This window comes from Cydia fagiglandana, chromosome 2, assembly GCF_963556715.1.
Source record: "Cydia fagiglandana chromosome 2, ilCydFagi1.1, whole genome shotgun sequence".
Lineage (NCBI taxonomy): Eukaryota > Metazoa > Arthropoda > Insecta > Lepidoptera > Tortricidae > Cydia > Cydia fagiglandana.
In genome coordinates this window covers 12,832,226-12,853,081 of record NC_085933.1, presented here as the reverse complement: position 1 = coordinate 12,853,081, position 20,856 = coordinate 12,832,226, and the positions used below count along the sequence as shown (strand labels likewise).

General features: G+C 38.3%; 1 protein-coding gene across 1 annotated transcript in view; it reads left to right on the top strand.

Annotated features, from left to right (window-relative positions):
* LOC134672681 (zonadhesin-like) overlaps positions 1-20,856 on the top strand; it is a 70,796-nt gene that overhangs the window by 28,388 nt on the left and 21,552 nt on the right. Inside the window, exons 26-35 of the mRNA XM_063530637.1 lie at positions 104-298; positions 654-842; positions 1,322-1,519; positions 2,307-2,501; positions 2,590-2,778; positions 3,240-3,437; positions 6,148-6,348; positions 6,856-7,035; positions 9,013-9,201; positions 10,866-11,045. Of these exons, the coding sequence (XP_063386707.1) occupies positions 104-298; positions 654-842; positions 1,322-1,519; positions 2,307-2,501; positions 2,590-2,778; positions 3,240-3,437; positions 6,148-6,348; positions 6,856-7,035; positions 9,013-9,201; positions 10,866-11,045 (1,914 nt within the window). The remainder of the gene's footprint in view (positions 1-103; positions 299-653; positions 843-1,321; positions 1,520-2,306; positions 2,502-2,589; positions 2,779-3,239; positions 3,438-6,147; positions 6,349-6,855; positions 7,036-9,012; positions 9,202-10,865; positions 11,046-20,856) is intronic.

Below are 20,856 nucleotides of genomic sequence, written 5' to 3'. Positions count from 1 at the left end.
ATATTTTTAAACACGAATAAATTCTTTTTCCAAGTGTCACCGCCTTTTACTACCTAATTATTTCCCTGGTTAGTTACAATTTACAAACTAAACATAATTCCAGCCCAAAACAAGCCCTGTGAAGACCCCAACGCGGAGAGGGTGCAATGCGCACCTGACCCCTCCTGCCGGTCGACCTGCGCCACGCCCAATCCATCGCCTTGCAAAGAGATTTGCGTGATTAATCAATGTGTCTGCAAAAAAGGCTACGTTTTGTCGAAGAAGGGTGGAAAGTGCATACCCGTAGATAAGTGTCCAAGTAGGTGCCAAACACTATACCCGAGCGTTTCTTTTATTTTTTGCCATTTTTCAAAATTGTGACCTTTTTGCCACTTTTGTGTTATTTCTACTCAGAATAAAGAGCTCTTTCGATCCTGATGGGATAAAAAAATGTGAGTTTTTTTCTTATTGTTTTACCATTTCCCCATATACTTTGTATGGCGGAAAAGGGCTCGCGATCCTGACTAGAAATAACAAATAACACAAAAGTGGCGAAAAGGTCACAATAATAAAAACGGCAGAAATAAAAGAAACACTCACCTACCATTACAATACAAATCTCTCTCTACATCCCTTCAGTTACTTAGTTACTAAACCTTTGTTTTATAATTTAGAAGATAAACCCTGCAACGGAGACTGGAATGCCGTCATAAAGGTCAACCCGATCCCTTGCCCGTCGACTTGCAGCGTTCCCAACGCTAGCCCTGGGTGCAAGAGGTACGCCCCGCCGGTGGGCTGCGAATGCAAGCCAGGCTACCTCCTCAATGATAAAGACAAGTGTATTAAACCTGATCAATGTCCAGGTAATTATTATCCTGAGAACCGGAAAAACTCTTAGTTATTCTATAAAAGTTCCAAAACAGATTGTAATATGTATACAAAATTGTACGCGGGGTCTCAAGAGGTTAAGCCGAATCATCTACAAATTATAAACTTGGCATTCTTACGGCTTTCTAAAAATATATAGAACACCTTGGCTACTCTCATTTCCACTAAGTAGTAGTCTGAAACATGACAAAACACCTTTCGTATTTTAGTGTACCGAACTGACCGAAAACGTATGTTAAATTACTATATATTTTACTACTAAGTAGTAGTAGGTATCAACATTGCTTTTGCCATCGAAGTATTATAAATACTATTTATTAAATACTTACCTACCTATTAAATATACCTATCAAAGGTACCAAAATAGAAGAGTCTCCTGAAGTTTCGGAATGAGTAATTATTTTATTTTCTCAATATTAATTTATTCCATATATGACATTTTTTTTTAATTCAGATGGCAACCCTTGTGGGAAAAACGCAACGTTTGTACCGTGCGTCGTCAACTGTCCCACCAACAACTGCCCAGTAGGCGAAAGTAAAGGAATCATCGCCTGCAGGCCGCCGCACCCGTGCCCCAGCGGCTGCTCATGCAAAAAGGGGTATAAGAGAAAGAGCAGTTCGGATTACACGTGTATTTTGGAGTCGGATTGTCGTAAGTCGAATGTTGTGTTAGTTAACGTTTATAGAGAATGCCTGTAACCAAAAAAATATATTATTAACTGTCTTCGTGGCCGTCACATTCTACGAAGGAGGTATGTAAATGGGACAGTAAAGGATCACGTTAGACCGGGCCGTGTCCGAGCCGGAGCTTCCGGCGCATCGTTTTCTATGGAAAGCATCACGTTGTCATAATACGTCATAGAAAAGTAAACCCCGGAAGCTCCGGCCCGGACACGGCCCGGTCTAACGTGAGTCATCCTTTAACAATAACGTTCATACTGAAATAGAAAAAATAATTTTAAATATCGATAGTAACTTCATAGATTCCAGGAGATTGTTTGTAGTATCAAACATAACTAAACTATTTGGAATATTTTTTAAACAAATACCCCAAGCTTATGGCTCCTATACACGATGGGCCAGCACCGGCCACTCCAAGGGACGCAGCCATGCGGTAGAATGAGATAGCAATATCCCTTGCTCCCTCTAACGTATAAATGCATCCCTTGGAGTGGCCGGCGTTGGCCCATCGTGTAGAGGAGCCATTATGCCAGCCGATACTACCGCTACCATACGACTGTACTATCCATACGTTTTTTACTACCGTGCCTTTTAACGTCAATGTTAAGATACGCTGTTTTTGTGTTATTATCGATCCAGCTAGATAACGTTTTCAAAAACTTAAACTTTTTCTTCTCTTCAGGATTAACACTCTTAATTTGATTTTTATATCAGTACTATCAGTAGGCTTATATTTTCCATTAACGTTTTTTTTTCAGCTAATAACAAATGCAGTGACCCAAATGCAGAGAGAGTGAAGTGTGCGCCGCCAGCCGAATGCCGGGCGACTTGTGCAAATCCGAATCCCAAGCCTTGCATTTCACAAATCTGTATAAAAAATGAATGTGTCTGCAAAAAAGGCTACGTTTTGTCAAAGAAGGGTGGCAAGTGCATACCCGTAGATCAGTGTCCAAGTAGGTGCCAAAAACTATACCTACCATTACAATACAAATCTCTCTCTCCTCAGTTACTTCTTTACTGAACTTTTGTTTTATAATTTAGAAGATAAACCCTGCAACGGAGACTGGAACGCTGTTATAAAGGCCAACCCGATCCCTTGCCCTTCGACTTGCAGCGTTCCCAACGCTGACCCTTGGTGCAAGAGGTACGCCCCGCCGGTGGGCTGCGAATGCAAGCCAGGTTACCTCCTCAATGACAAAGACAAGTGTATTAAACCTGATCAATGTCCAGGTAATTATTATTTTGTCTTTCAGCCTCCTGAGAAAGTGCTGTTCTTTTAACTTGGAACTCTTAGTTATTCTATAAAAATTCAAAATAGATTGTAATATATATACAAATTATTACACGGGTGTCATCTAATTATAAAATTGGTATTTTAATGGCCTTCAAAAACAATATATAGAACACCATGGCTGCTCTTATTTCCACTAAGAAGTAGTGTCTCAAATATGACAAAACACTAGCTTTCGTATTTCAGTGTACCGAAAACGTATGTTAAATTACTATATATTTTACTACTGAGCAATGTTGATATGCTTTTGCCATCGAAGTATATAAAAAACTTACCTGCCTATTAAATCTACCTATCGAAGGCACCAGAATAGAAGAGTCTCCTGAAGTTTCGGAATGAGTAATTATTTTATTTTCTCAATATTAATTTATTCCATATATGACATTTTTTTTTAATTCAGATGGCAACCCTTGTGGGAAAAACGCAACGTTTGTACCGTGCGTCGTCAACTGTCCCACCAACAACTGCCCAGTAGGCGAAAGTAAAGGAATCATCGCCTGCAGCCCGCCGCACCCGTGCCCCAGCGGCTGCTCATGCAAAAAGGGGTATAAGAGAAAGAGCAGTTCGGATTACACGTGTATTTTGGAGTCGGATTGTCGTAAGTCGAATGTTGTGTTAGTTAACGTTTATAGAGAATACCTGTAACCAAAAAAATATATTATTAACAGTCTTCGTGGCCGTCACATTCTACGAAGGAGGTATGTAAATGGGGCAGTAAAGGATCCCGTTAGACCGGGCCGTGGCCGAGCCGGAGCTTCCGGCGCATCGTTTTCTATGGAAAGCATCACCTGTTATGTCATAGAGTAAACCCCGGAAGCGCCCGGCTTGGACACGGCCCGGTCTAACGTGATCCTTTACTGTCCCATTTACATACCTCCTATCAAACATAACTGCTGGCCCAAGACAGGGGGGTTTGGAGAGCGGTAGTGAAGAACTGCACTCCTGATGGTCACGAGTAAACAAATACCCCCAGCTTATAAAAGTGCAAGTAATCGGCCTAGGTGGGCGTGGTGGAGTAACTTTTTAATATCTCGCTGTTCAAAGAGACACATAGTGATTGTTATGCCAGCCGATACTATCGCTACCATACGACAATACTATCCATACGTTTTTACCGTGCCTTTTGTCGTCAATGTTAAGATACCATGTTTTTGTGTTATTATCGATCCAGCCTAGATAACGTTTTCAAAATAAACTGAAACTTCTTCTCTTCCAGTTTAACACTCTTAATTTGATTTTTATATCAGTAGTATCAGTAGGCATTTACCATTAACGTTTTTTTTTTCAACTAATAACCGATGCAGTGACTCAAATGCAGAGAGAGAGTGAAGTGTGCGCTGCCAGCCGAATGTCGGGCGACTTGTGCAAATCCTAATCCTAAGCCTTGTATTTCAAAAATCTGTAAAAGCGGCCAAGTGCGAGTCGGACTCGCCCATGAAGGGTTCCGTAACAGCAAGTATCATAATAAAATTGCGGTTTACGGTTTATGACGTATTAAAAAAAAACTACTTACCAAATCTCGTTCAAACCAATTTTCGGTGGAAGTTTGCATGGTAATGTACATCATATATTTTTTTTAGTTTTATCATTCTCTTAGTTTAGAAGTTACAGGGAGGGGGACACACATTTTGCCACTTTGGAAGTGTCTCTCGCGCAAACTATTCAGTTAAGAAGAAAATGATATTAGAAACCTCAATATCATTTTTGAAGACCTATCCATAGATACCCCACACGTATGGGTTTGATTAAAAAATTTTTTTTGAGTTTCAGTTCTATGTATGGGGAACCCTAAATTTTTTTTATTTTTTTTCTATTTTTGTATGAAAATCTTAATGCGGTTCACAGAATACATTTACTTACCAAGTTTCAACAGTATAGTGCTTATAGTTTCGGAAAAAAGTGGCTGTGACATACGGACGGACAGACAGACAGACAGACAGACAGACAGACAGACAGACAGACATGACGAATCTATAAGGGTTCCGTTTTTTTGCCATTTGGCTACGGAACCCTAATAAAAAATGAATGTGTCTGCAAAAAAGGCTACGTGCTATCCAAAAAAGGAGGGAAGTGTATACCCTTAAAACAGTGTCCTTGTAAGTATAAAAATGAAAATTTAAAACGGCTTTTGCAATTAAAAATTAACTATACATAAAGGCAGAGCTCGCTCACGACAAATAATTTATTTTGAATATTGACTTGGTTGAGGTGATTTAGGATAGTTTTATATACGTTTATAGATGTAATTTGTTAGGTTGGTTGGAGAATGCCTCAAGGCCTTCAGTCTGCCATTTGTACTCTTTTTTTTGTAAATTTGTGCAAAATGTTTAAATAAATAAATAATTCGTAAGCCTTATAAATAAATCATTCATATGCAATTATAGGTAGGTACCTATATAACGATAATAACACAAGAACGACTCGAGATAATTAAGATAAATTAATTAAAGCCGTTTATCTTTCGGTCAGTACTTTCATAAAAACTAGGTAACAAGATTAGAGTCCGCCTAAGCTAACTTTGAACAAAAAAAGTGAGGGAGTGTCATTATAAACATCATTGCTTCGTAGAAATTTGACATTAATAATGACATGCCACACTTTGTCCTTGCAATTGCTATCAGAGTTTAGCTGGGACTTTTACACATGGCTAAAACTAAATTATAGTAGGAAAAAAAGTCTTCCGAGTCTGAATGAATCAGGTTAGTAAATCTGGTCCCGTAATTTATCGAGCGAATAAGTCGCATCGAACGCAGAACAAAGCCATTTGAAATGAAATTTATTCCGACCCAAATTTTTCTAGCCTCATAAGCACTTTATGACAATAGGTCACTGTGGTCCTAAACACACAGCTTTAGCCACTTATCGTAGCCTCCAAGCCCTGACATTTCTGCCAGGGGATTGTTGACACAGAAATATTTTCCCTCGGCATATTTACTTTTGCATTTTTCTGGGATAACATGTTTACTCTTAGGTCTGAAATTCTGTAAGTAGGTTCAGCAAATAAGCAGAGGTAGAGATTGAAGTAATTTCTTTATACAACTAGATGGTTATATTGTCCGAGTTATAGACAATTGTTAATTATAAATGACTGACGTTGAATAAGCTCATCATACATAGTATTTTTCAACTGGATATGGAAACTGTTATATGCAAGAAACAGTATAACAGTTTATGTATACGGTACTTTGGAATCCCATTCTCAGTGCGGTCAAACGATATTGAGTCACATAATTATTAAGCATTCTTCATTAGACTTAAAGATAACTACTTATTGGTTTAACACGTGGAATATTTTCTTATTTATTTAGCTCCACCGATAAAATGCAAAAAATACGAAGTATACAACCCGTGTAGTTATACATGTCCCCCTCAAACGTGTGACTCCATCCGCACCAGTTACAACTGTGAGGGCGCCCCGAAATGCGTGCCTGGCTGCGACTGCATACCCGAGTACTTGAGGAACGGGACGGAAAAGGACCCCTGTATACCTAGCGAGCTGTGCCCACAACGTAAGAATCCAATTTCCGAGTACTACTTACTCATCATCTTGATACAATGAACGCTAAGCGCCACCTGCACCATCCCACTAACCAAATTAGCCAAAAAAAAAACAAAACGGTCCGACGCAGAACTTAACCAGATTTCCAAATTTGGTTAAGTTTTGGAGGAGGAGACAGTCGAGTACGAAACCTTGATTTTTGAGATTTTTACGCAGAATTTTTCGCCTTGTCCTTATCGCACTAGTTTTAGGAGCCACTTCCATTAGCGAGACGGGTATATTTACTTAAAATATTTAAAACTCAGCTCCTGTTTCGTCTTAAGCGGTTAAACCGTTAATCCAGTGATCCAATGTTAGTTTGTACTGGAAATCATGGTAACCGGTTAACTCCGGGACAGTGGAATGTTGCAAGTGGCGCTAAGAAACGCAATGTTTTTGTCACTTTCATCTTGTGAAGTAAACTGCGAGTACTATGATTTGAAAACCTTCACCAAGTTATTAGATTTATTTCTTCCAGCCGAACCAGTATGCGGCACCAACGAACATTATGAAATAAATACAATCAAGTGCGATCTGACTTGCAAAAACTACCACTTGGAACCAGTAATGGGTCCTTGTAAGCCAACCAGCGCCTGCTTCTGCGATGATGGCTACGTCAGAAACTCTAATGGATTGTGCATTCCAAAGAAGAAATGCCGTAAGTATCGACATCCTCTCAAAGGCAAAACTACGTTATTTATGTACAGTTTTTTTAAACCTTGAGGGCTCATTTAGACGATGCGAAAACTCGCATGCGAGTTTCATTAGATTGCGGTTTGTGATCGGTCGGTTGAATTGGACGTAACCGACAGTCCGCAACGTAACTAAAATCGCATGCGAGTTCGCACGCCGTCTAAATCGGCTCTTACACTCTTTACATATCACCTTACCCACAAGTACAGTGTGTGTTCAATTTGCCTTGACAATGTCATGTTCTGTATGAATCCGAGTGCGTGCTAATCTTAAGGAAATATTGGCTGACATTTATTTCACTGTTGATGTATGGTCAACCAAGTCTTCTATGTCTGGTTCTCGGTTAAATGGTGAGAAATTAAAACCAAAAAGGTTTTTATGGGGCTTTGTTGGCATATTTCGCTTTCCAAAAGGGTTACCTATACGTCACTAAAAAAGGTTGACAACCGCTGGTATAAAAAAAGATACGACGTGCCCATGATTGTTTCCATTTTGTCACAACATTACGAGTAAGGTATCCTCGCTTGTAGTTCTCCTACCACGTATGTTGCGGATAGAGACGCGAATAAATCACTGTAAGTAAATCTGCTTATATGTAAAATCTATTCTATATATATATATAAATGCAAGTGTCCTGACTGACTGACTGACTGACTGATTCATCAACGCAGAGCCGAAACTACAAAAGAAAGGAAGTTGAAATTTGCACACCAGATTACATTTATAAAGTGTACAAGAGATAAGAAGCGATTTTGAGAAATTCAACACCTAAAGGGGTTAAAATGGGGATGAAAGTATGTATGGGGTTCAAGTTTTATTTTAAGCTAGGAATTTGAAACTTCGTAAAAAGATATAATATTAAAATACAAGAAAACTAATTTCAGCGTTTTTGAAAATTCATCCCCTAAGGTAGTGAAAAAGGGGTTGAAAGTTTGTATGGATATCAAATATTTTTTCGAACGCGGGACTTGAATCTTTGTATTTGGGGATATTATTAAAAGACAGGAAAAGTAATTTCAGCGTTTTGTAAAATTCATCACCTAACAGGGTTAAAAAGGGGTTGAAAGTTTGAATCCACTACAAATGCTTTGAAACTTCTTAGAAAGGCGTAATAGCTGATTACAAAAAAAAAGTACTTGCAACGTTTTTGGAAATTCAACCCCTAAGGGGGTTAAAAAGGGGATGAAAGTTAGTCTTGGGGTGCAATTTTTTTTTAAACTAGGAAATTGGAGCTTTGCAAAAAGGTATTAAATTAAAATACAAGAAAACTAATTTCAGCGTTTTTGAAAATTCATCCCCTAAGGTGGTGAAAAGGGGGTTGTAAATTTGTATGGATATCAAAAATTGTTTCGAACGCGGGACTTGAGTCTTTGTATTTGGGGATTATTAAAAGAGAGGAAAATTAATTTCAGCGTTTTGTAAAATTCATCCCCTAACAGGGTTAAAAAGGGTTTGAAACTTTGAATCCATTACAAATACTTTGAAACTTCTTAGAAAGGCGTAATAGCTGATTACAGTGATTACAAAAAAAAAGTAATTGCAACGTTTTTGGAAATTCAACCCGTAAGGAGGTTAAAAGGGGATGAAAGTTCGTCTTGGGGTGCATATTTTATTTTAAGCTATATAGGAACTTGAAACTTTGCAAAAAGGTATTAAAAATTAAATTACAAGAAAACTAATGTCAGCGTTTTTGAAAATTCATCCCCTAACGTGCTGAAAAAGGAGTTTCAAGTTTGCATAAATATCAAACCATTTTTTTTTCAAGCTTTCAAGCTAGGAACTTCAAACTTGGTAAAATGTATATTAAAAGTTTGTATTATAAAGTTTGCATCGATGAAAATTATAGGTAGGTACTCAAGATGTAAAATGTTCAAGATAAGAGTCCACGCGGACGAAGTCGCGGGCAACAGCTAGTATTCTATAATTTTTCCCCTTTTTATAGCTCAAAATTTAGTATGCCCTCCGAACGAAGTGGTGTCTGAATGTTACAACAGCTGCCTCATGACCTGCAAGACCAGGTTTCGGAGCGACGGTAGAATGTGCCACCTGGCCTGCATCGAGACCGGCTGCGTTTGTAAGGAAGGCTACCTGAGGCACGACAATGGCACTTGTGTTCCCATCAGCCAGTGCTGTAAGAATGTTGTTTATTAAATAGAATAAATGTCACTTACCTACAGCGAACGCTATAAGTGCCATAACACTTCTTAAGACTAAATTTGCCGAAGAAAAAAAAAGTAACTCGCTTCACATGAAATAAACCTTCTACCTATTCTGGTTGCGATTTATATCGGCTAATACTAGTCCCGACTTAGATTAAAGCTTTTTCAATTTTTTTTTTTAATTTTCTTCCCTTCAGTTTTCTTAATAAAAATATGCACGTTATGATCACACACATTGAAGCACGCGTGATTTTTAGACAGAATTTCTTAACCAGTCATTTCAGTTAACTTTCTTTGGAGAGCAAAAACTACTAACATTACTCACAACTATTGCTATGCAGATGACAGCACTGGAGATAGCTGTTATACAGGTCGTGCAAACGCCCCCCCTGAGCAGGTGTCGGAGTGTAGGATGCGACTTGTGTCTGAGATCGAGACGTCCCTTGAACAGGTCTCCGAGTGGGGTAGACGTAACCTCGTCCAGTTCAACCCCAGTAAGACACAAGTCTGCGCGTTTTCCGCTAAAAAAGCCCCATTTGTGACGGCGCCAAAGTTTCAGGGCATTCCCCTTACCATGGCTAAAAGTATCGGGATACTTGGTGTCGACATTACGAACGAAGTCCAGTTTCGGAGTCATTTGGAACATAAAGCCAAACTGGCCTCAAAAAAGCTTGGGGTGCGTAACAGAGCCAAACAGTACTTCACACCTAGTCACCGGCTTTTGTTATATAAAGCGCAGGTTCGACCTCATATGGAGTACTGTTCTCATCTCTGGCGCCCCACAATACCAGCTCCTTCCTCTTGACTCCATCCAACGGCGGGCAGTTCGTATTATCGGCGATCCCGAACTTACTGCCGCTTAGAACTTCTTAGCCTTCGGAGAGACGTTGGCTCTCTTTGCATGTTTTACCGTCTGTACAATGGGGAATGCTCGGAAGAACTTTTTGATTTGGTGCCATCGTCTCGATTTTATCACCGCACCTCCCGCCAAAGGAGCAAAGTTCATCCCCACTTCTTAGATACATGGCACACCAAGAATAAGCGGGCATCTCGCTCGTTTCTTCCCAGAACGTGCAGAATGTGGAATGACTTGCCTCCTGAGGTATTTCCTTTGCGCTACGACATGGGATTCTTCAAGAAACGGGTATTTAGGGTTCTCAAGGGTCGGCAACGCTTAAGTGGCTCCTGTGGTGTTGCTTATGTCCATGGGCGACGATGACCGCTTCCCATCAGGCGAGCCGTCTGCTCGTTTGCTGACTATTACATAAAAAAAAAACTCATATTTCATTTAGTTAGGACACACATACATATAATCACGCCTATTTCCCGGGGGGGGGGGGGGGTAGGTCTGCCTATCCATGTGGTCTCTGGACTACGGATTTCCACTTGCTACGATCCTGACATACCTCTTTCGCTTCCTCCACTTTCATAACATTCTTCATATACGCTCGCCGGTTTAGGGTGCTCTTGACCTGGCCTTTCTTCAGGATTTCCCTAATCTGAACATCACAGAAAGTCCGCTGAGGTCTACCCCACTCCCACTCCCACTTCCACTTCTCCCTTATACACTGGCTGTAATTTGTATGTGTGTGTCTTTGTTAGTCAATACTATAATTTATGATTATATTTTCAACAGCGCCACCTCGCTGCAATGATGATGAAACCTACTCGAAGTGCGGTACCGCGTGCCCCCCGACTTGTCAGAACAGAGGCGACAATTGCACAGCCTGCACTGAACAGTGCGTCGAGGGTTGCTTCTGCAAAAAGGGCCTCGTGCGCGCTGATGACGGCTGCTGTATCAATCCTAAATGCTGCCGTAAGTAAAGAAGTAACTTTTTAGAGTTTTCACTCATACTTTCGTACGTAGTGAATCATTCAGGTTAGGTATTGTTATTTTAAGAGATATTGTTTCCTACAGCTGTAGAATTAAGATATAAAAAGCTTCAAATCCTAGCGTTGACTTAGGTATATTAGAATTGCAATCTCCTCGTTTGAACACATACATGGTTATCCATTTGTGTAATTTAAACGCTTTTTAACGCGCGTTGAAAAACCTGCCGTGCGAATGGGGCCTTAGGCTACGCGTATGCGTAGTGCGTACGCGTACGCGTTTACAAAATCTGCTCTTCTCTGCGTTGCGTGGAACTGCGTCGCCTGCATCTCAACATACGTTTAGCATACTCTTGATAATTATATGTAATATTTTAATCTTACGGATTAGATATAGGCAAGGATATACATTCGTTATTAAGGCGCAGGGTTTAGCCAGCAATTTTTGAAAAACCGTGACGGTTTAGACGGTTGCTAAAAATATAAATCTTCTTCTCTGGGGGCTTTTCTGACCGGTGTGAAGTTAGCAGCCCAAAGTTAGCTGACCATGATAACCCCCACCAAATTAAATCGTCTTATTAAAAATTAAAAATAAACAACGAAAACAATGTTGTTTAAGGAAAATAAGGACATAACAAGTGACACAAATGACAAATCTATCAAAACTGACCCATCAGAAACCAAAAACACTTGAAATTTAAAGAAATGTAAAATTTAATTTTAGGCTGCTAACTTCACAAATGAATTATTAGTGTGAATTCATAAAGATCACACTTTTTAACTAATAACATTCAAAGCAGCATTACACGAGATATTACCATGCCAACACAGGTTGAAATTGAAAGAACCAGGCTAAGAATAATTTTGGACTCAAAGAAATCAGCCTAAGCCCATACTAAGGTTTTGCTCAGATTTATACCAGAAGTTGTAGAGATCACACATTGTTACTAGTATTTTTAGAACCGGCATAAGACGTGCTATCACGTTGCCAACTAACGTTGAATTTCAAAGAACCAGGCTACCTCAAATCTAGGTCTCAAAGTTATCAGCCTAAGCCCATACTAGGTTTAGCCTAATTTTCTTTCAGAAGTTGTAGAGATCACACATTCTTACTAGTATTTTTAGAAGCGGCATAAGACGTGCTACCATATTGCCAACTAACGTTGAAATTCAAAGAACCAGGCTACCTCAAATCTAGGTCTCAAAAATATGAGCCTAAGCCCATACTAGGTTTTGCCCAATTTTCTTTAAGAAGTTGTAGAGATCACACATTCTTACTAGTATTTTAAGAAGCGGCATAAGACGTGCTATCACCTTGCCAAATAACGTTGAAATTCAAAGAACCAGGCTACCTCAAATCTAGGTCTCAAAGTTATCAGCCTAAGCCCATACTAGGTTTAGCCCAATTTTCTTTCAGAAGTTGTAGAGATCACACATTCTTACTAGTATTTTTAGAAGCGGCATAGGACATGCTACCATATTGCCAAGTAACGTTGAAATTCAAAGAACCAGGCTACCTCAAATCTAGGTCTCAAAAATATGAGCCTAAGCCCATACTAGGTTTTGCCCAATTTTCTTTAAGAAGTTGTAGAGATCACACATTCTTACTAGTATTTTAAGAAGCGGCATAAGACGTGCTATCACCTTGCCAAATAGCATGTCCTATGCCGCTTCTAAAAATATTAGTAAGAATGTGCGATCTCTACAACTTCTGAAAGGAAATTGAGCAAACTTTAGTATGGGCTTAGGCTGATAACATTTAGACCTAGATTTGAGGTAGCCTGGCTCTTTGAATTTCAACGTTAGTTGGCAATATGGTAGCACGTTTTATGCCGCTTCTAAAAATACTAGTAAGAATGTGTGATCTCTACTTCTGAAAGAAAATTAGGCAAAACCTAGTATGGGCTTAGGCTGATAACATTGAGACCTAGATTTGAGGTAGCCTGGTTCTTTGAATTTCAACGTTACTTGGCAATATGGTAGCATGTCCTATGCCACTTCTAAAAATACTTGTAAGAATGTGTGATCTCTACAACTTCTGAAAGAAAGTTGGGCAAAACCTAGTATGGGCTTAGGCTCATATTTTTGGGACCTAGATTTGAGGTAGCCTGGTTCTTTTAATTTCAACGTTATTTTGCAATGTGGTAGCATGTCTTAAGACGCTTCTAAAAATACTAGTAAGAATGTGTGATCTCTACAACTTCTGAAAGAAAATTGGGCTAAACCTAGTATGGGCTTAGGCTGATAACTTTGAGATCAGATTTGAGGTAGCCTGGTTCTTTGAATTTCAATGTTATTTGGCAAGGTGATAGCACGTCTTATGCCGCTTCTTAAAATACTAGTAAGAATGTGTGATCTCTACCACTTCTTAAAGAAAATTGGGCAAAACCTAGTATGGGCTTAGGCTCATATTTTTGAGACCTAGATTTGAGGTAGCCTGGTTCTTTGAATTTCAACGTTAGTTGGCAATATGGTAGCACGTCTTATGCAGCTTCTAAAAATACTAGTAAGAATGTGTGATCTCTACAACTTCTGAAAGAAAATTGGGCAAAACCTAGTATGGGCTTAGGCTGATAAGTTTGAGATCAGATTTGAGGTAGCCTGGTTCTTTGAATTTCAAGGCAATATGGTAGCATGTCCTATGCCGCTTCTAAAAATACTAATTATCACAGTACCTTACATTCTAGCTTTTTTTCAGCTAAGCGTACGTGCACAGGCGATAACGAATATTTCGACCCTTGTCCTCCAACATGTCCTAGGGGCGAAAAATGTGAGAACTTATGGTCTAAAATACCATGCACGCCTATAGACTGCTGTGACCCTCAATGTCGATGCAAGACCGGATACTTCAGAAATGATCAAAATAAATGTGTCACCGCCAAAGAATGCGGTAAGTGCGTTTTCATAAGAATATTTTACCTGTCTTCATATTTTTTTCGTGTTTCTCTTAATTAAAAAAAAATCTGCTTACTTAGTTAAAATGTTGTGTTCCTCATACTTTGTAATTAAAGAAACATTTTTAAATGTCACTACTTCGATGAATCAGTTTTGCTCTTCACATATTTCCACTTTAATGGGAGCCGGCCATGCAATTCTGAGTTAATTAACTTATCATTTTTATGGTATATATATATAGGTACTTAATGAAATAACCGGAATAATGGATATGTCGTTATTTATTATTTACCTACTTATTTTTGGCGAGATAACATACTTAACTATTTGTTAATAGTACCTACTTACTTATAAATTGTTTTAATTACGTATCTTTCTTAGAGAACCCTACCCAATGTGGGCCTAACGAAGTTTCGACGGATTGTTACAACGACTGTCAAAAGACATGCAAGAACAGATTCAAAAGCGATGGCAAAGTGTGTGCCCTCGTATGTAAAGGATCTGGTTGCGTATGCAAAGCAGACTACCTGAGGCATGACAATGGTACTTGTGTACCCAAGTATGAATGCTGTAAGTTGAACTTAATAATGTACTATTACATATTAAGATTTCAGTTTGTTTACAGGATAACTTTTCGTAATAGGAAGGTAATAATTTAGGAGTCGTCTGATTGTCGAATCATAACGCCTGTGCCAGCATGGGTCGGTTTTCCTTTTATGACATTGTTAGTTTGGTTTCTGGTTAACTCATGTGCCGAATGCCAGCATTAGGGAAGAATAGGTTTCCACTAACTAAATCTTAACAAATCATTTTGATCTCAAAAATACTTACGTTGACAAATAATTTTCAATGCTGCATATTGTTGATTATTTTCACAAACGTGTAGGTTCGTTGTACATCAAAGTTGAAGCCAGATATTTTGAAGATAAGGGTAACATTCCATTTCCAACGACAGCTGCACTACTGTCAATTTTACTATGGAAATTGACAATGACAGCGACGCGTTCAGTACCGGTAGTGCAGCTGCGGTTAGAAATGCAATGTTACCATAATTCGTGTTTTTAAGTTATTCATTTAAGTAGCTAGTTTTCATTTTTAATGCCATTTTGTAAAAATTCTTTAAAATTACAACGTATTTTTGGGCCACCAGTAATTGTAGGTATCAGTCAAAGTTGCGAGCTATGTAGGTAGGTACGTATATATATATATGACTGGCCAGTACTTAACTTTTTTTTATCAGCCCCAGCAGAGTGCGATAAGGGAAAGGTGTACAGCGAATGCGGTTCGTCGTGTCCTCCATCGTGCGAGAACAGAGGGAACACGTGTCTGGTGTGCACGGCGCAGTGCGTGCCCGGCTGCTTCTGCGCAAAGGGGACCATCAGAGCACCGAACAACACTTGCGTGAAACCGGACAGTTGCCGTAAATATCTACAATCTCTACAGAAAAGTTCAAGTTGATGCATTTTGGCTATGCGTGAAGTACCGGGCTAGTCCCAGCTGTTACCACCAAGTTACCACTGCAGCAGCTGGAATTCTTACATGTATCTCTTCTGTTACCACTAGGAAGAACTGAGAAAAAAAATACACTTTAATGAATTTGAATACTTAACATGAAATGAAAATAATTTATTTAAAAGAACACTATCTTACATTTAACAGATGTTAAACGTGTTATGTGACGTAGGTAGTTATGCAATTGGTTGTCCCAACGAGGATACCACTCAGCATGTGTCGGAGCGCTAATTATAAGTGCATCCACGCTGATTTTCAGTGGACCCTTAAACAATTAATTTTATCAATTTTCCCTGTTTTGTACTAAAATGATATTTTGTTTGGCAACATAGTTTACATTTAGGTATAGGTACATCACGAGAAACAATTTGAGAACAGACAGACTGATATGTAATTGTTGATGTTTAGCTCGACCCCACTGCGGCCCCAACGAAGAGTTCGTCAAGTGCCCGCCAACGTGCCCAAGAACCGATGAGTGCAAGAACCTCTGGTCTAAAGTACCTTGCACGCCAATAGACTGCTGCCATCCTCAGTGTCGCTGCAAGTCTGGCTTCTACAGGAAGAACGGTGTTTGCGTTAGAGCTAAGGAGTGTTAGTAGTAGGTAAGTCTGAGTCTCGTGTTTTTCGAGTGAAACTGACTTTCTATATATATACATAACATGTTACAGCCCAGATTAGAAAACATGACTGGGTCAAAAAAATACCTACAAACCAGAATCATGCAAATAGTAGCAGCGCAGCGAGAGTATCAACTAAAGTATTAAGGAACAAGATTTCATTACATAGTTGAGATGCTTTATGAACTTATATGACCACTTTTTTACGAACTGTGTTTTCCTGACTGTACAAAATGGCATTACTTTAGGTAATGATGCCTAAAAGAACAGTATTTCTTAACTTGAAGAGTTTTACCGTGGTTATAATAAATAATATATTAGGTACATAGAGAACTCTATGAGGCAATTTTCGGAAAAAACCTTCTGATCAGTAATTTACTTAAATAACAAATGGTCTATTTTTAGTTCGACGACATGTAACGACGCGATGCCTGAAGAAGAGTGAGCTGAAGCGTCGTCAAGTTCTACGAAATTATGACAGCAGCCAACACATTGCTTGCTTTGAAATAAATTTTTAACATGTTTCCATTGGTTTTTCTTAAATACTACACTGAATAATGTTCAGTTCATTGTACCCAACCAACCAAAATAGAACCAGCAAGAAGCATATTAAATAACTAGTAGTTCGCCCCGAACTGTGAACTCGCGGTAGGCCAAAAAGATCAATTGAATGCAGTGCTACTTAGTCCGAGATGGGCATTTCGTAATTGATTCCTGATTACACGATTACTTGAAATTACTTTGTAAACTGATTACCGATTCCCAGATTACTTTGTAATCTAACAATACCGAATTACTAAGTACCTACAATTCCATTTGAGGAATCAGGAATAAATTTTTCGAATATTGCAATTACTAGTAATTGGAATCAATGTCGATTCCTCATTACAGGTATATATTACTTGATTCCTTTCAGATTACATTTCGTACTACTACTATCAAAAGTACATTTCGATAGTTAGATATTGATGTTGTTGACTTACTAGGATACCTTAATTGTAACAGGTGTGCAGATTTCGAAAGTGATGACCATGATCAATACAACGACATCCATGACGACTTTTAAGACATACTGCATGGCCGCTTTTTTGGATTCCAAAATGGTCATCATTTTCGAAATCTGCGCCCCCTAAAACCTATAAAACGACATCCATCACGACTTTTATGACAAAGTGCATGGCCGCCATTTTGGAATCCAAAATGGTCATCATTTTCGACATCTGCGCCCCCTAAAACCTATAAAACGACACCCATGACGACTTTTATGACATAGTTCATGATCGCCATTTTGGAATCCAAAATGGTCATCATTTTCGAAATCTGCGCCCCCTAAAACCTATAAAAAGACACCCATGACGTCTTTTATGACATAGTGCATGGCCGCCATTTTGGAATCCAAAATGGTCATTATTTTCGAAATCTGCGCCCCCAAAAACCTATAAAACGACACCCATGACGACTTTTATGACATAGTGCAGGGCCACCATTTTTGAATCCTAAATGGTCATAATTTTCGAAATCTGCGCCCCCCAAAACCTATAAAACGACATCCATGACGACTTTTATGACACAGTGCATGGCCGCTATTTTGAAATCCAAAATGGTCATCATTTTCGAAATCTGCGCCCCCTAAAACCTATAAAACGACACCCATGTCGACTTTTATGACATAGTGCATGGCCGCCATTTTGGAATCCAAAATGGTCATCACTTTCGAAATATGCACCCCCTAAAACCTATAAAACGACACCCATGACGACTTTTATGACATAGTGCATGGCCGCCATTTTGGAATCCAAAATGGTCATAATTTTCGAAATCTGCGCCCCCTAAAACCTATAAATCGACACCCATGACGACTTTTATGATATAGTGCACGGCCGCCATTTTGAAATCCAAAATGGTTATCATTTTCGAAATCTGCGCCCCCAAAAACCTATAAAACGACATCCATGACGACTTTTATGACATAGTGCATGGCCGCCATCTTGGATTCCAAAATTGTCATCATTTTTGAAAAAATCTTATATAAAAAAAGCGGCCAAGTGCGAGTCGGACTCGCCCATGAAGGGTTCCGTAACAGCAAGTATCATAATAAAATTGCGGTTTACGGTTTATGACGTATTAAAAAAAAACTACTTACCAAATCTCGTTCAAACCAATTTTCGGTGGAAGTTTGCATGGTAATGTACATCATATATTTTTTTTAGTTTTATCATTCTCTTAGTTTAGAAGTTACAGGGAGGGGGACACACATTTTGCCACTTTGGAAGTGTCTCTCGCGCAAACTATTCAGTTAAGAAGAAAATGATATTAGAAACCTCAATATCATTTTTGAAGACCTATCCATAGATACCCCACACGTATGGGTTTGATTAAAAAATTTTTTTTGAGTTTCAGTTCTATGTATGGGGAACCCTAAATTTTTTTTATTTTTTTTCTATTTTTGTATGAAAATCTTAATGCGGTTCACAGAATACATTTACTTACCAAGTTTCAACAGTATAGTGCTTATAGTTTCGGAAAAAAGTGGCTGTGACATACGGACGGACAGACAGACAGACAGACAGACAGACAGACAGACAGACATGACGAATCTATAAGGGTTCCGTTTTTTTGCCATTTGGCTACGGAACCCTAAAAAGAAACAATATTATAAATGTGTACCAAATCGAGCACTTTCATTTGATACCGTACTCGACCATACTTTCTTGCAATTAAAATGATCAGAATAGCAAGACCCCTCACAAATGGCTTTTTTAGCATTTTAAGGTCTTCTAGCTCAATAACTTCTTGTTCAAGCCTGCTCAAAAATTAATGACTAAAATATAATGCCCTCAACTACACGTTTACCCAATTTCATTTAAATTAGAACAAATTTACTTAAGTTCTTGAGTATCAAACTATCTTCTGACAGTTCAGCTTAAAAACAACGAAATGCCGGGACGTGCCGCTAGCCAGCCGCGTGATCCAAGTCGAATGTAAGAACTTCGCTTCGCTTCGCTCGCTCGTTCGATTACATTGTTTTATTATCTCTCCTTTAAATCATTTTGTTTTCTAGAACTCTGTATCAGAAATATCAGAATTTCCACAGCCATTCATTATTTGTGTTCAAGTAGCTACGATAAGCTTATCGTATAGGTAAGTGTGTGCACCTAACAGTGGCGGATTTGCAGTCTTTGCCGCCCTAGGCCCCAGGCCCTACAGCCGCCCCTTTCGCAGTACCCATCATATTGACTACATTTCAAGTTATTTCTTGTTATCATCAGCGAATTTTTTGTCACAATTTGCCGCCCTAAGCCCGGGTCTACATGGCCTTAGAGAAATCCGCCACTGGCACCTAACTATTAAATGAAGAAAAAAGTTGGGTACGTAAATAAAAAAATACAGAAAATAAAATTAATTTATTTAAAGAATTATATTAACAATCTATTCTACAATAGTAATATAATACAATCTTTTAATTTCCATGATAACTTAAGCTTTAATACATTTACAAATTTATACAAAGGATTTCATAGGTAACATTTTACAATCCTAGCCAATATAATAAATAGGTGTTAAAATCGTAATAATTACGTAATTGTTGTAATTTTTTGGCACAAAGCACATTTTAGAGCCATTTTCTTTTAAGTAAATACAATTCCAGAGTTAATAAACTGAACCTCATAGCGAAACCATAAAGCCTTGCTGTATGAACAACTCATACAATTCTCAAAGGAATTTCGCTGCAGGTTAACTCATACTATACAGTCAACTGTAAAAATATGGGTGTACAAATCATCTCAAAAATATGTCCCATAACCTTATATCAGTATTGAGAACTATGGGACATATTTTTGAGTAAGTTGTCTACACCCATATTTTTACAGTTGACTGTGGGTATACTGATTTTAAACCAATAGCAATACGGCCGATGTAAATGCAATACATAGTCTGTTTAGGTAATTCAGGTTTATTTTAATATCCCGCGTAGGTGACTGTGACATGTATAAAAAACTGAGCATTATTCCATTCATAATACTAAAAGTTAATTTTTCTGAATTAAATTAAATCTATGTTTATAAGTAACTGGCACAAAATTCATAAAAAAATAAATACCTCAAGTTCGGCAGTAAGGTTCACAAAAAATACTATATATTTTTTTATTTAATGAAAAAATTATGACCCTTGTTATTAATCAATTAAGAAATGGACGGACAGTTATTATATCACCAGATGGCACACGCCAACATATCGAGGCAACCAAGATAAACAACGATGTTTCAAATGATTGCGCCTGTCTCTCCTTCAGGTACCCTTGCTAATATTATACACATTATGAAAATAATGCCTCTATTTACAATTATAAAATACCTATTATGCACATATTATTCTCCAATACAAAAGACTAGCCTTTGCTAAGTAAGTACACTTATGACGTATAAACATATCTAAAAATTCGTTATTCACATTAATTTCTAGCTTGAAGCATATTCAGTCGTATTCTGTATCTCACCTCGCACAATAATAATTAATATTCGTTGAACACAAAATATAATTCTACGTATAATTTCTTGTTCTATGTATTATGGACGGACGGTCACCTTGTCTCTCTTAAAGTTTGAGATTCACTATAAAAGTCCATTGATGAAGAAAACTTGAAATCCAAGATCAAGAATTCATATTCTATAGCTCGGTAGTTGTTTCCACTGGCGAATCGTAAGCGTAGCCAGTGATATTTCTCTTTCCAAACGTCACGTTGTCATTATCAGTCGATCTGCGAACAAAAAC